The sequence below is a fragment of the Myotis brandtii genome, unplaced genomic scaffold (genome assembly GCF_000412655.1).
Source record: "Myotis brandtii unplaced genomic scaffold, ASM41265v1 scaffold523, whole genome shotgun sequence".
Lineage (NCBI taxonomy): Eukaryota > Metazoa > Chordata > Mammalia > Chiroptera > Vespertilionidae > Myotis > Myotis brandtii.
This window is the reverse complement of record NW_005369902.1, coordinates 304,159-318,983: the sequence shown is the minus strand read 5'-3', so window position 1 is coordinate 318,983 and position 14,825 is coordinate 304,159. Positions and strand designations below refer to the sequence as shown.

The following is a 14,825-nucleotide window of genomic DNA, read 5'->3' as shown; positions in this document are numbered from 1 at the left end:
ACGGCCCGGGTCCGACACACCCCTGGGGGCCCCGGTGTCCTCCTCCGAGGTCCGAGCGGGGCGGTGATTCTGGGATCCTTCTTGCTTGGCTCAGCCGCTGGGGCGTCGAGTGGGCAGGGGAGGAGCGCTGGTCAAGACTGGGGGACTCTTAGGTTTTTATGATGCGAAAAGTGAACTCGCGTGCTCTGAGCTGTAATGAGTGAACGGCGGGGGTCCTCGGGTGCCCACCGCTCTTTTAAGGAGGAACGCGACCGAAGCGCCGCCATCAGCCAGGCAAAGGCAGTGCTTCAAAAATGGCCTGGCGTTAAGGAAGGGAGTGGTTCGGGGGAGGACGACTCCGAGTTATCTTTCGGGCGCACAGGAGCAGGGAGGGGCCCGCGGCGGGGTGGAGTGGCCGCAGGGAAGCCGCGGTACGGAAGGGCCGTCGGGAAAGGCTGTGCGCAAACTGGGGCACGGCCAGCTCCGCCGTCCCGAAGCCGGGACAGTGGGTGTCGCGGGTTGTGCGTCAAGACCTCAGTGGCTCAGTTTAAAAGCATCTCACTTTTTTTCGGGGGGAGGGGGGATGGATGAGGTACAGTGCATTGCTAGGCTTAGTAAAAATTGCACATGTTGTATACCATACATATAGGTCATTTTTATTTTAAAAATTAAAATAGATGTAGCAATCTCCCCTCCCCCCCCAACAACAACAAAAAAACCCATCTCTGACCTTACTATGTTAATGTGAAGGTGGCAGCTGAGTAAGAGCCTTTGCATTTCCTTGTTCTTCAACTAAATGGGTGCCTTGACTAAATACATGGAGGAGGTATTTGTAGAGAAAGGGAGAAGCTGAACCACCCAAATCGCCCTCTATCCTGTCTATGGGCAAATTTTTTATATTTAGAGACAGCTTAAAACGAAATGGCTTTAGTTTTAAGGGTAAGGTATTGAATGGCAGTTCAGGAAGGGAGCTTTATAATTCTGATTTTAATAACTTTTAAATTTGCAGAGAAAACAATTCGTATCCCATTTTTATTTTCACTGTGCTTTAAGACTAATATCCTCTGATGTGGAACATAGAACGCAAAAGAAGTTATTCTGAAATCAATAAAAGTATGCATTTTTTAAAAAGTTCTTATTTTTAGTCCAGTGGTTCCCTCTCTCCCCCCATTACATAATATCACAGATGAGTGATCTGCCTTTCTTTAATTTGTGTTTTTGCTTCACCTTGATGAACCATTTTGAAAACTTTTCAGTCCTCTCTTCTAAGGGATAGAGTGGACCTGCATAAGGTAGAATCATCTAAGTAGCCTTTTCAATTAATTTTTTTTTTTTCATATTTAGGTCTCAGTGTTATTTCCTGGATATAAGGTTACTAAGTGCCAGCATAAAAATACTTTGGTCTTTTCTAACTGAACAAATTTTATTTAATCCTCATGGAGGATATTTGAGAGAGAAAAAGTGAAACATCGATATCAATTAAGTTACCTCCCTGGATTAGTTGCCTCCTGAATCAGCCCTGACAAGGGCCTGGGTGCAAGGGAGGTATGTGCCCTTGACAGGAATCAAACCCGCAACCACTGGCGGATGGGAAACCAGCCAGGGCTTTTTTTAAAGTATCATTTGGATACAGGGTTAAACACTAGTATCTCTGTGTAACTTTGTAGCTATCTGTAAGGACTTACTTTCCCCCTTCTTTCTTGGGTATTATACCTATTTTGATTCTCTACTACTGAAGGAGGGGAGACAAGATTCCATGAATAATTAAACCTGTCAGGGAGTTACTGCCTTCTTTCACAAGGCACTATCAAAGATCCTTTCTGGTTATGAAATTGCAGGGAGGAATGTGAAGAAGGAGCTAAATTTGGTTCAACAGTGACTCAGATGATGTGTACTACTGTACAGATATTAATAATGGAGAGTTGTATCTTATGGCCGAGCTCCCATGGCAGGCAGCTTTCCCCTTATACAAGGTCTAAATCATACATTTCTTAGGATACCAATATTAAACAGTTGCAGGTAATGTAATAAAGGTTTATCTTACATAACTTTTCCCAAAGCACTTCATTATAAACGTTGTGCTAGTTTAAAATATTGTACCAGTATTTAAATGAGTGCTTAAATCCATTTGATTAACTGAAAGATCATTTGCTCCACCTATTAACAAAGAAACACAAGGTAATTATTAATACAATACCTGTAACAGTATTTATTTGGTAGGTATGCTTTTTATATTTCTTGAATTTATATTCAAGAATAAATTAGCTTATTATTTCGTGGTCTTTGTTTTATTTGAACCAGTTTTTAAGTTGTTGATTTATTACCACCCTTTATATAAAAGGAAGTTTGTGATTGTGGCCAAGGTAAAAGAAGAAAAAAAAACCTCTGCCTTGTAATTAAAGATATTTGGGATGCTGAAAGAAAATACAGAGTGATCTTAAAATACAGACCAAAAAAAGATTATGGACTTGGAGGAATGTAAGGAAACAGAGAGGCAAGCCCTTTCAAAAAGCCTTTGTATATTTAAAAAGTTATTCTGCAGGCATTTGAGAGTCACTCGTTTGGAAATTTTGTATCAAGAAAGTCACATTATTACTAATGAAGTTAATGTCACTTTATATTGTATTGATTACAAGTGAGTTGGCAGTAGGTGGTGGGGTGTTCTGTTGCTTATATGAAGCCACATCTTAAGTACTGTGTTTAGTTCTGGGTGCCACTTTTATGAGGGCCATTACTAACTGGAGTTTATCCAGGAAAGTATGATGAAGGTGAAGATGGGGAATAAACTTGAAACTACCTAATCTAAGGAATGATCAAAAGGACTCAAAATTTTAGCCTGGTGAAAATATTTAGTTGATGATGTCATAGCTGTCTTCAGCGTATGAATGTCATGTGAGCAGGATTAGGCTTATTCTCTTAGGTCAGAATCAGGACTGAGTGGGTGGAGTGGCAAGGAGGAAGATTTTGAGTCATCAAAAGGAAAATTTCTGATAATCTGAGCTACACCAAATTAGAATTAGCCTTATTAGATACTCATATTTATGAGTATCATAGAAAAATAGGTCTGTTTTGTTCCTTTACTTTTTAAACCATAGCTTATTCATTAATATATCAAAGAATTGGGCAATGAAATATTTAAATCACTTAAGAATGAGAGCTTCTGCCGAAAAAGGTTTGGCTCAGTGGATGGAGCGTCGGCCTGCGGACTGAGGGGTCCCGGGTTTGATTCCGGTCAAGGGCATGTACCTGGGTTGCGGGCACATCCCCAGTAGGAGATGTGCAGGAGGCAGCTGATCGATGTTTCTCTCTCATCGATGTTTCTAACTCTCTATCTCTCTCCTTTCCTCTCTGTAAAAAATCAATAAAATATATTAAAAAAAAAAAAAAGAATGAGAGCTTATACATGTACTTTCATAGCCCCTGTCATGACAGGTGCTACACTAGCTGTTGATGGAGCACACATTGAGACTGCAAGTGTCACTGAACATTTTGAGGTTTATATATCTGCCCTTGCAATAGGAGTATAAGTGGTTCTTATTTGAATTGCAATACATAGAATATATTGAAATTTAGTTGTTGAAAATAAACTGTAGAGATTACCAGGCAACTGACCACAAAATAGATAATAGGGAAACTAAACTTGACAAAAACTTATAACTGAGAAGGAAGAGTAGCAAAATTTGAAAGTAAGACCAACCCAAGATAAAGAACATCCTTTCCCAAAATTGAGGAAATTCCAGCTGAGTATATATGCACACGTATGGAAGGAGCTTATTGATCATGTATGTTAAACACAATAAAAATTCTCTGTGCACTCTGTTAATAGGCCAGTTTTATTATGAATGCTAAATTTAAGACTCTTAATTAAACAAAAAATGTATGGGATTATCTGTTTTTTGTCCTTCAAAAAGCAAAATAATTATTTCATTTTGGGGTCAATTTGTAGTTTATTAGGAAGATGCTGAGGACCACTGTTGAATGTTAGGCATTTAAAACACTGGTTGAGAGGTTGGACTAAATAGTCTTTAAGTCCCTTCTAGTTTTGAGGGTTTTGTGCTTTTTTTGTGACCATGGCCTAAAAAAGATAAGCATTTTCATGTTTGAATAGACCATTTTATAGTGCTTTTCTTTCAGTAATGATGTAGTATTGTATTTTATAATGGATTATGGTTTTTGAAAGCTACAGACTTTTTAGAAGATACTTTTCTTACAAAGTAACTTTAGTTTCTTGCATTTTATTTTTTAATATGTTTTTATTAATATCAGAGAGAGGAAGGGAGAGATAGAAACATTGATGATGAAAGAGAATCATTGATCAGCTGTCTTCTGCATGCCCACTATCAGTGATCGAGCCCACAACCTGGTCATGTGCTCTGATTTGGTTCATGAGTAGACACTTAATCATTGAGCCACATTGACTGGGCAGTCTCTTGCATTTTAAATGTTAGCAAATTGATGACAACATAAGGCAGTGCAAAAGCCAGGACTTCAGAAATTGATAGCCCTGATTGACCTTTACAGTATTGTTACTTGATCAGTTTTTTGGTTTTTTTTTAATTGAAACTTTCTAAAAAGTTCTTGCTTTGGAAAATTTTAGGAAGCTAACTTCAACAAAACTTGAAGATGTAATCATTAAGGGGTCTTTACACCAGATATGTCCCCTCAAAGGGTGGAAAGCAAAAGTCATATCTTGTCCTCATAGGAAAAGGGAAAAATACTCAATGGAGTTAAGTGTGTCCCAAAGTAATATGGAGGCAGTCTCAAATTCATTGCTGGTTATATATAATATCCTGTATTTTTCTTTTTCTTTTTTAGTGAGATCACGTACTATAGGTGAACTTTTGGCTCTAGCAGCTCCTTTTGACAAGAAATGTGGTCGTGAAAATTGGACTGTTGCTTTTGCTCCAGATGGTTCATACTTCGCTTGGTCTCAAGGATATTGTACAGTAAAGCTTGTTCCATGGTCCCAGTGCCTTACGAACTTGTAAGACACTTTTCTTTTTTGTACTTTGTAGAATTTCTTGTTTTTAGTACATGGAGTAAAAAAAAAAACAACAACGATACTGATATTTAAGTTTTACCTTTGTAGATTGTTATAAAAATATTTTATCATAAGCTGAATGTATTGGAAAATTTGTGGGAAGAATTATCTGGCCTTACCCTATATAATAAAAGGCTAATATGCAAATTGTCCCCTTGACCAGGGGGTGGGACCAGCTGGCCAACTGCCCTCGGCCCCTCCTACCGACCAGCCCCACCCCCACCCTGATCAGGGGTAGGGCCAGCCGGACCCCACCCATGCATGAATTGGTGCACTGGGCCTCTAGTATATTATAGAACACTTTTTCAGGTACTTTTGTGTTTTTAATAAATGTTTCTGTGTATTATAAGGCAGATTAATTGTGTAGTGTATATATTGTGTTGTGCCAGGTCAGATGACCTTTGTTATCTGATACTTTTTAATTTCACAATATTTCATTAGATAACAGAGGTGGCATAGTTCATATAATTACTTTTTATGTACTTATCCTCTGTTTGGGTTTAATTGAGTTTGGATAATTGTTGAAAGTTTTTTTAAATGTATCATATATTAAATTTAATCTTTTCCTGCTTTTTGTGTGTAGTCTACTTTCGTGGTTATACTTATTAATGTCCTTATTACATATTACTTTAGGTCAGTGATGGCGAACCTATGACACGTGTGTCAGAGGTGACACGCGAACTCATTTTTTTGGTTGATTTTTCTTTGTTAAATGGCATTTAAATATATAAAATAAATATCAAAAATATAAATCTTTGTTTTACTGTGGTTGCAAATATCAAAAAATTTCTATATGTGACACGGCACCAGAGTTAAGTTAGGGTTTTTCAAAATGCTGACACGCCGAGCTCAAAAGGTTCGCCATCACTGCTTTAGGTCTAGAAAGTATGGGAAACTACTGATTATTACCAGGGTGTTTTTAGGGAAATTTTCTGGTGTCAGCTTCACAGTATCTTAACTTCTCGGTGGTTTTATTTCGTTTATTTGCTTATTTACACTTGCTTTAGGTTAATTAAAGGAGTCCTAACCGATACAGTGATTTCGAAGAAAAATTTGAAACAAATAAAACTACTTTATTGTTGAACTTCCTCTTTTTCCGCTACTGAGGATTTATTTGGTCATACCCTCATAGCTAATAACAACTTTTTTTTCCCTTCCCATTTATGGGATTCTATTGTTATTTAGTATCACGATAATAATATTGAGGTTAACAAAGATCATTTCATATCCACAGGAGTCCAGAATAAATAATAACTAAATTTTAATCTGACTTTTTCCCCCACCTCTTCCCCAGTCTCTTGCATGGCACAAAGAATATCACTAATTCAAACAGTTTGAGATTGTCAAGACAAAATAGTGATGGTGCTCAGAAAAATAAGCCTCGTGAACATATTATAGACTGTGGTGATATAGTCTGGAGTCTTGCTTTTGGATCTTCAGTTCCAGAAAAACAGAGTCGCTGTGTAAATATAGAATGGCATCGATTCAAATTTGGACAAGATCAGCTACTCCTTGCCACAGGATTAAGCAATGGGCGTATCAAAATATGGGATGTATATACAGGTATGGATTCAGAGTTTTAAAGGCAAGCTTGATTAGTTTATGATGGAGGGCGTTGCTAGTAGGCAGTAGAATATATGATTTGAGGATTTTAACTTAGTGAAAAGCAAGAATTGGTACAATGTGTCTTTTTAGTTGGCCTAATGACATCTTCAGCTGTGGTTTTAATTTAGGATAATAGAGTTCACACTGCTTGATCAATCGAGAATATTACAGCAAGAAGGGCATATCTAAGGAGTGTTTCGTTAATTATTATTAAAGAGCAAGGTGATTTCTATTTTCAGTGGTTGATAGCTTACACGTTTCAAGGCAAATCTGGTTTTTAACAATCATTTAACCCTTTGGAAAGATTTTTAAAAATGAGTATTAGAATAATATGTACATTAGAACACAGCAAGTGATACAAACATGGAGTGGGGGTGTCATTAAATGTATTGGATTCTTGAAAAAAACTAAGCACATAGATTTTCATAGAAAACAAAACTCTTAAAATATTAGATGAACAAAGTACTTCCGTCCCCCCTGTCCCCCCTCCCCCCCCGAATTATGTTTGAAAATTTAAGTGGTTGTGGGGTAACGTGCATCTTTTGGGAAGTTTGATAATCCACTAGTAATCCAAGGCTAAGGAAAAGAAAAGGAAAATTTATATTTTAAAACCACAGTATACAAAGATTTAAAAATGATAATGGAAGTTTATATGTGTGTGTGTGTGTGTGTGTATGTACTAAATTAACTTGTTCCAAGAGCTTGTGTATGCTTGAGGAATTCGAATTCCCTTTTAATTTTCTTTAATAAATACAGGCTTTGTGGCTCAGATGGTTGGGCATATACTGAAAGGTTGCCAATTCGATTCCTGGCCCGGGTTATAGGCTTGATCCCCAGTAAGGGGCTTGTAGGAGGCAGCCAATCGATGTCTCTGTCTCTCTCCCCCTCACCTTTCCTCTCTAAAAATCAATTTTAAAAATCTTAAACACACAATGTATATAGTGAATCTTTGAAGGTAATAGTAAAAACACTAATAAGTAAGTCATTTTACACTTGGTAAGCTAAAGATGTGCCCAAGTATTTTTTAAACGGTGAGGAACAGTATAAAATAGAAACTGATAAACGTTATTAACATTGGCTTATTTTCCCTTTTCATTGCATTTAGGAAAACTCCTCCTTAACTTGGTAGATCATACTGAAGTGGTCAGAGATTTAACTTTTGCTCCAGATGGGAGCTTGATCCTAGTGTCAGCTTCAAGAGACAAAACTCTGAGAGTGTGGGACCTGAAAGATGATGGTATGTCTTTTTTTCCAGGCTATGAAAAAGAATTAGTTTCTTGATATTACTACTGAAAGATATTGGGTTTATCAGGGGCATTTGACTTATAAATGGCATATGATCAGTTTCCTTTCCTATACTTAGTTCTTTGGCCCTTTTCCCTGTATTGATAAAATCATAAGTGTGACCCAGAATAGGAGCCAGCAGTTACTCTAAGTATACAATCTAATATTATTCACAAACTAACCACACAGATCTGTATCAACTATTTGAGGATAACATCTAGGTCAGTTTTAGGGTTTTATATGAACTGGTTGTGTTGGTTTATTTCCTTATCTTAGGGAGAGTTATTAACTTCCTTCATTTGCTTAGTGAAAATTTAAGTAGACCTTATAGGATAACAAACAGATGTAACTTAGTGATCTAATAAAATTTAGATTGAAATATGTTTTGTACATCAGAATTTATAACATGTAAATGCTAGTAAGTATATTATTATGTTGGATAGATTAAGTAATAAATTATTTTATAAAAATAAAATTGCCCTTTAATATAATAAAAAGTATGTTAGTGCAAGTACTCATTTTTTTCTGAAACCTTGATACTTGTGATGCTTAAAGTTTTGGAGAATCTACCTTGTTGGAGAGGACCGTAGAGAGTATATCTTCCCTCTTCTTAGCCTTTAATGAGTTTATAGTTTTAACTAAAACCTTGTATTTAAATAAGATCTGCTAATTCTCTAGCAGCCACAAGCTGAAAGTTGACAGGCTTGCTTAGATAGCTTAATGTAGTGGGAAGCAAAACTCTCAGATTTGGAGACTTGTTCCAGCTGATGGGTAGCAACCGTTGCCTAATAAAATCATACGTTATTATTCCCAAACTATGAGGTGCTTCCTCTGCATTTTATCAATCCTCTGATTTCTCAGGTGTCGAAGGGTTAAGGAATCCCAATACTTAAAACAGTTTGGTAATTAAATTTTTATATTCTTTTACATATCACACAATGCTTGCTTTCTCAACATATTTTCAGTTGTGTGCATATGTTTTAAGAATGTAGACTTAGTAAAATGTAAGCACCAAGAGAGTAGGGATTTTTATTCACAGCTGTATCTTAACTTCCTGGCATGTAGTAGGTATTCAGTAAATATTTGTAAAATTAAGAGTTAAAATATACTTGGCCGTAATTGTGTGTTTAGGGTATAATGTACAGGGAATTTGGAGTAGAATGTAGATTATCAAAAAGAAAGAAGGGTGAATAGACATTTTGAAGATGTTTATTAAAGCTTAACCTTGCTGTGTTTCAGTTTTTTCATTTGTAGAATAAAGGGATTAGACCAAAAGAAGTCTTTTCTATAAATGAAGGGTGAGCAGATTTTTTTCTTGAAGAGCCAAATAGCAAATGTTAGGCTTGTGGACCATGCTAACTCGGCCATAGTTACTCAATTCTGCCATTGGAGTACAACATAAACAAACTGGCATGATTGTATTCCAGTAAAACTTTAGTTACAAAAATGAGTAACTGATGTGTATTGCTAACTGTCACTGTAGAAGTTTGTGATTCTATGATTCTGCCATTTTCGAATGATACTCATTTGAAGTGGATTCTAGGGTTAACACGGGTATTTCTTTTTGTTCAGGAAACATGATGAAAGTCTTGAGAGCCCATCAGAACTGGGTGTACAGCTGTGCATTCTCTCCTGACTCTTCCATGCTGTGCTCAGTGGGAGCCAGTAAAGCCGTATGTGTCAAAGTTCTTATACATTTGTTGCGAATTAGATTATAATAATGTGTGCATAATCACTTTTAAATCTAAGTAACATCAAGTCTGTGCTCGGTGTCATGAATATCTTAAATGTTTTATTTTGTGATGCAGTATTTGCATGAGGGAAATTAAATATAATTATTGATTGTGAAGTAAGAAATTATATTACTTTTAGTTAGAGATACTATTCATAAAAGAGGGGGTTTGTCAAATTTATTTTTTTCTAAGATCTAGGAAAGTTTATATGTGCTATGTAGGAGATATAGTCCAAATGTTAAGACATTCCCTTGCTAATAATTTTCTTCTTTGTTGTTCTATTTTTTTTGTCCAGTTTGCTGTTTAAAAAGTTTGAGTCCCAGCTGGACCTGGACATTTAACTGAGAAAAAGTAACTTAAAAGTCTAATAAAAATGAAAATAGCACTCATGTATGTCCTAGAGTGAATTACAGAAGAAATTTGGTATAATAAAGTAACTCTTAAGAGGGTTACGCTTACTGATGAATTCTCTAGTTGTCTACCAGCTCAGTATAGTTAGAGATCTTTTTAGCTTCAGATATTTATTGAAAATGGTTGAAGTCCAAATACATGTGATAATGGGGGGGTGGGAGGCTGGTTAAAATGCATTTTATCTGTCCAAGAACTATGTTAAAATGATAGTTGCAAATGTTGGAAATTTAGAAAAAATACTTAGTTTAGTTTAAAAATCATAAGAACCACAAAGCTAGATGTTGACATTGCTATTTTAGGCTGTGTGTTTTCCATATGCTTCTTGCTTTCCCTGTCACAGGTGGTGGCAGCAATATTGGTGTGATTGAGGTTATGCTGGCACCACTCGCACACAGGCGCACAATGGTGTTAGCTGGGCAGAAAGAGTGGCATCTCTGGCTACCGGGCTGGGGGCGACCTTTACCATAGGATGAAGTAACCTTGCATTCGGCTGCAAGGTGTACTGTACGTACACAGGTGCTGGTCGATGTCCACTTTCTGCTTTTCTTTCTTTCTTTTTTTCTTTTTTAAAATAATTTCCCCCCAGTGAAACCCACTGACTCCTCCAAGTAAATTGATCTGATGGAATTGGGAGTCTGACATGTGAAACCATGTAATGTAATGTAATTAATTGGCTTTCAGATGGTTTCTCTGTACTATTTTTTGGAATTCTTTAAGATGGTAGCGATACCTTAAGTCTGATCCAATTAAAAATTTGTGTGTTTTTTTTTCCCCTTTGGAAGTAATATATTGTGTCTGTGCAGAAAAAAATGTAGCCAAAAGGATTGTTTTATCCCAAGAGGAAGAGAAGTTGTCTTACTAGAATTGTTAAATTTCCAATCTCACTTTTAGTATAACAGACTGCAGTAAACATTCGAATCCTATTTATAGTTATTCTGCACAGTCTAATTACTGATTTTAGAATCTAAAACTATATGTGAACTTGTACTAAAGTAAATGTTTTATATTTGAAATGACTAATAATGATTGTGTGGTCAATTTGGGAAGTAGAATCTAAAACTATATGTGAACTTGTACTAAAGTAATTTAAATGTTTTATATTTGAAATGACAAATAATGATTGTGTGGTCAATTTGGGAAAATCAGATTAGCAAATCTTGATTCACAGAAATGTTGTTATTGTCTTGTTTTCATAAATTAGCATTTTCATTTTGTAATGTGGTTTAACATCCTTGTTGTTTGCCAAAGAAATTTCATTTGGCTGTGAAAATTCTCCTTGCTTGCAGTATCTGTTTCTCTTCCTAGGCTCACGTTGGTGACCCAAGCCTTTTGTAAACAAGTGATTATCTCAAAGGAGATGCCAATGGAGTAACAATTTGTTAACCTTACATTTTCTGTCTGTATATTTTTTAAAAATTTGGTAGTTTCTGGAAGAAAAAGAAGGGGGTTTGTAATACTTAACCCTATTTATTTCTGTATATTTTAATTAATTAGTTTTTGGAATAAATGGATTTCAGTATAACTGGTTAAATTACATTGCCTTTTTTATGTTTAGGCTTATTTTTTAATTAACATTTAACAGAAACATTTGAAATAGAATTTGCATGTCTACTTTAATTAACTTAAAGACTGATTTTAATCTGACTATGACACTGAGCATATTATTTTAATTATCCATAATTTATAATCTTTAATTTAATATAATCTGGATTAAATTTAGCAGTTTTAGTTTAAGATGTCCCATTTTGTCCTCTGTGTGTCTGAGTGAAGCTATAACATTTGCCTTTTTATTGCAGGTTTTCCTTTGGGATATGGATAAATATACAATGATACGGAAACTAGAAGGACATCACCATGATGTTGTAGCTTGTGACTTTTCTCCTGATGGAGCATTACTGGCTACTGCATCTTATGATACTCGAGTATATGTCTGGGATCCACATACTGGAGACATTCTGATGGAATTTGGGTAGGTACAGCATGAATTACTTTAGTCTGTAATTCATCTCTGGCTATCAGTATAACTTTTAAAAAATTATGAATGATTAGAATTAACATGTGAAACCTAAAATTGCAGTCTATTGGAATTTAAAATTTTGTTATTTTTTAAGCCCTTGAATATTGCAAAGCTTTAAATATAAATTCTAAAAATTAAACTTGGCTCTCTTGATATAGATCTTGTTACTTAACAGGACATGACAGTGGTAATTATATTTAGAGTTTCATGTTGGGAAAAAAAGTTACAACTAGAGTTGAACTTAATCTTAGTGCCTTAAACCACATTCTTAAAAGGAGATTAATAATTCTTTTCAGGTCCCTTTAATTTGGATATATCAGCTCTTCTTAAGTCTTCTTAGTTATGTTAAGGTCACTTTAAACATTACTCAAAGACAGATGTACTTTGTACCTGGGTAGTTTTGTTTCTTGAAGTGATACATTTCCACTGAAAACATGTATTTTGACCTCAGGCACCTGTTTCCCCCACCTACTCCAATTTTTGCTGGAGGAGCAAATGACCGATGGGTACGATCTGTATCTTTTAGTCATGATGGACTGCATATTGCAAGCCTTGCTGATGATAAGTAAGTGTGTGAATTATAGCTTGACCTACTTATTATTGCCTTTTAAAGATTTCCTTTTATCTGTCTACTTATAACATTCTTAAGGCTAAAGAAAAAAAAAGCCTTTTTACAGTTTGGGTTTTAGTGTCTCTCTTTTTTAAAATATATTGAGTTAAGTTAGGGTTTTTCAAAATGCTGACACGAGAGATAGAAACATCAATGTTGAGGGAGAGTCATTGATCGGCTGCCTCCTGCACCCCCCCCACTGGGGATCGAGCCTGCAACCCAGGCATGTGCCCTGGACCGGAATCAAACCTGGGACCCTTCAGTCCTCAGGCCGATGCTCTATCCACTGAACCAAACCAGCTAGGGCTAGTGTCTCTTTCTTTAGACAAGATCCTGGGAGATGTTGGTGTGTCTTAACGCAGGCCGACGCTCTATCCACTGAGCCAAACCAGCTAGGGCTAGTGTCTTTTTCTTTAGACAAGATTCTGAGAGATGTTGGTGTGTCTTAGAGAATGTTGACCTGAATAGTATCCATGTAAACTAAAGATAATGCATACCTTTCCCTGTGTTCCTTTTTGTTGTTGTTATTTATTTATATATTTTTTACTAGAGGCCTAATGCACAAAATTCGTGCAAGAGTAGGCCTTCCTTCCCCCAGCTGCTGGCACTGGCTTCCCTCTGGCACCCGGTGACCGATGGGTACGATCTGTATCTTTTAGTCATGATGGACTGCATATTGCAAGCCTTGCTGATGATAAGTAAGTGTGTGAATTATAGCTTGACCTACTTATTATTGCCTTTTAAAGATTTCCTTTTATCTGTCTACTTATAACATTCTTAGGGCTAAAGAAAAAAAGCCTTTTTATAGTTCGGGTTTTAGTGTCTCTCTTTTTTTAAAAAATATATTTTTATTGATTTTAGAGAGGAAGGGAGAGGGATAGAGAGATAGAAACATCAATGTTGAGAGAGAGTCATTGATCGGCTGCCTCCTGCACACCCCCCACTGGGGATCGAGCCTGCAACCCAGGCATGTGCCCTTGACCGGAATCAAACCTGGGACCCTTCAGTCCTCAGGCCGATGCTCTATCCACTGAACCAAACCAGCTAGGGCTAGTGTCTCTTTCTTTAGACAAGATCCTGGGAGATGTTGGTGTGTCTTAAAGAATGTTGACCTGAATAGTATCCATGTAAACTAAAGATAATGCATACCTTTCCCTGTGTTCCTTTTTGTTGTTGTTATTTATTTATATATTTTTTACTAGAGGCCTAATGCACAAAATTCGTGCAAGAGTAGGCCTTCCTTCCCCCAGCTGCTGGCACTGGCTTCCCTCTGGCACCCGGGACCCAGGCTTCCCTCGCAGCCCCGGCTTCATCCGGAAGGATGTCCAGTCTAATTAGCATATTAAACTTTTCTTATTATAGATTACTGACAGTATTATAGATGTCTCCCATTTCTCCCCCCCTTTACTCCCCCCTCCCGTGTTCCTTGTTTGTTAACTAGTTCAGGCAAACTGGGTGGATTTTTAATTAGCTTTTAGCCCAGCAGTGCTATCCTACAAAGGTTGAAGTAAAAGGACATTGTCAAAGTGATAAATGGTAAAAAGAGTAATTTATATCCACTGCAATTGAGACTACAAGATGAAATATCACATGAATGAGATGTTGCTTATTGGTAAGAAGCAGAAACTAGATGTAGCCATTCCATTTTCTCATGCTTTTATCATACAGTGTGCGTGGATGTATCATTAAGAAATTTGGTCCCATTAATTCTGAAAGCAACACATTATCATCTTTCCAGAATGTTAGCAAATGTACAGGGAGAGTTCTTTTTTATCCTCCAGTAATCATTGTTTTCCTGTTTGCTTGGATAAATTCTGAATGTCAGTTTTCTACTGTTCCTAGACACACTACCTAGGTAAAAAGGCGTTTTACATGTCTTGGAAATATAGTAAAACATCATATAGTGGGTTTTAAATGTAAGAAAAAGGGGAAAGGTTGGGCTGTGAGCATTATGGATCTAAACTGAGAAGGGAAGACAGACATGCATTATAGTTTCTTAAGTGTGAGTTGATCCAAATTACCAATTGGTATAGACCAGTGATGGCGAACCTTTTGAGCTCGGTGTGTCAGCATTTTGAAAAACCCTAACTTAACTCTGGTGCCGTGTCACATATAGAAATTTTTAAATATTTGCAACCATAGTAA

At 36.5% G+C, this 14,825-nt stretch overlaps 1 protein-coding gene across 1 annotated transcript in view; it reads left to right on the top strand.

Annotated features, from left to right (window-relative positions):
• WSB1 (WD repeat and SOCS box containing 1) overlaps positions 1-14,825 on the top strand; it is a 40,360-nt gene that overhangs the window by 22,815 nt on the left and 2,720 nt on the right. Inside the window, exons 3-9 of the mRNA XM_014548838.1 lie at positions 4,792-4,963; positions 6,315-6,583; positions 7,731-7,862; positions 9,482-9,582; positions 11,850-12,022; positions 12,522-12,576; positions 13,320-13,378. Of these exons, the coding sequence (XP_014404324.1) occupies positions 4,792-4,963; positions 6,315-6,583; positions 7,731-7,862; positions 9,482-9,582; positions 11,850-12,022; positions 12,522-12,576; positions 13,320-13,378 (961 nt within the window). The remainder of the gene's footprint in view (positions 1-4,791; positions 4,964-6,314; positions 6,584-7,730; positions 7,863-9,481; positions 9,583-11,849; positions 12,023-12,521; positions 12,577-13,319; positions 13,379-14,825) is intronic.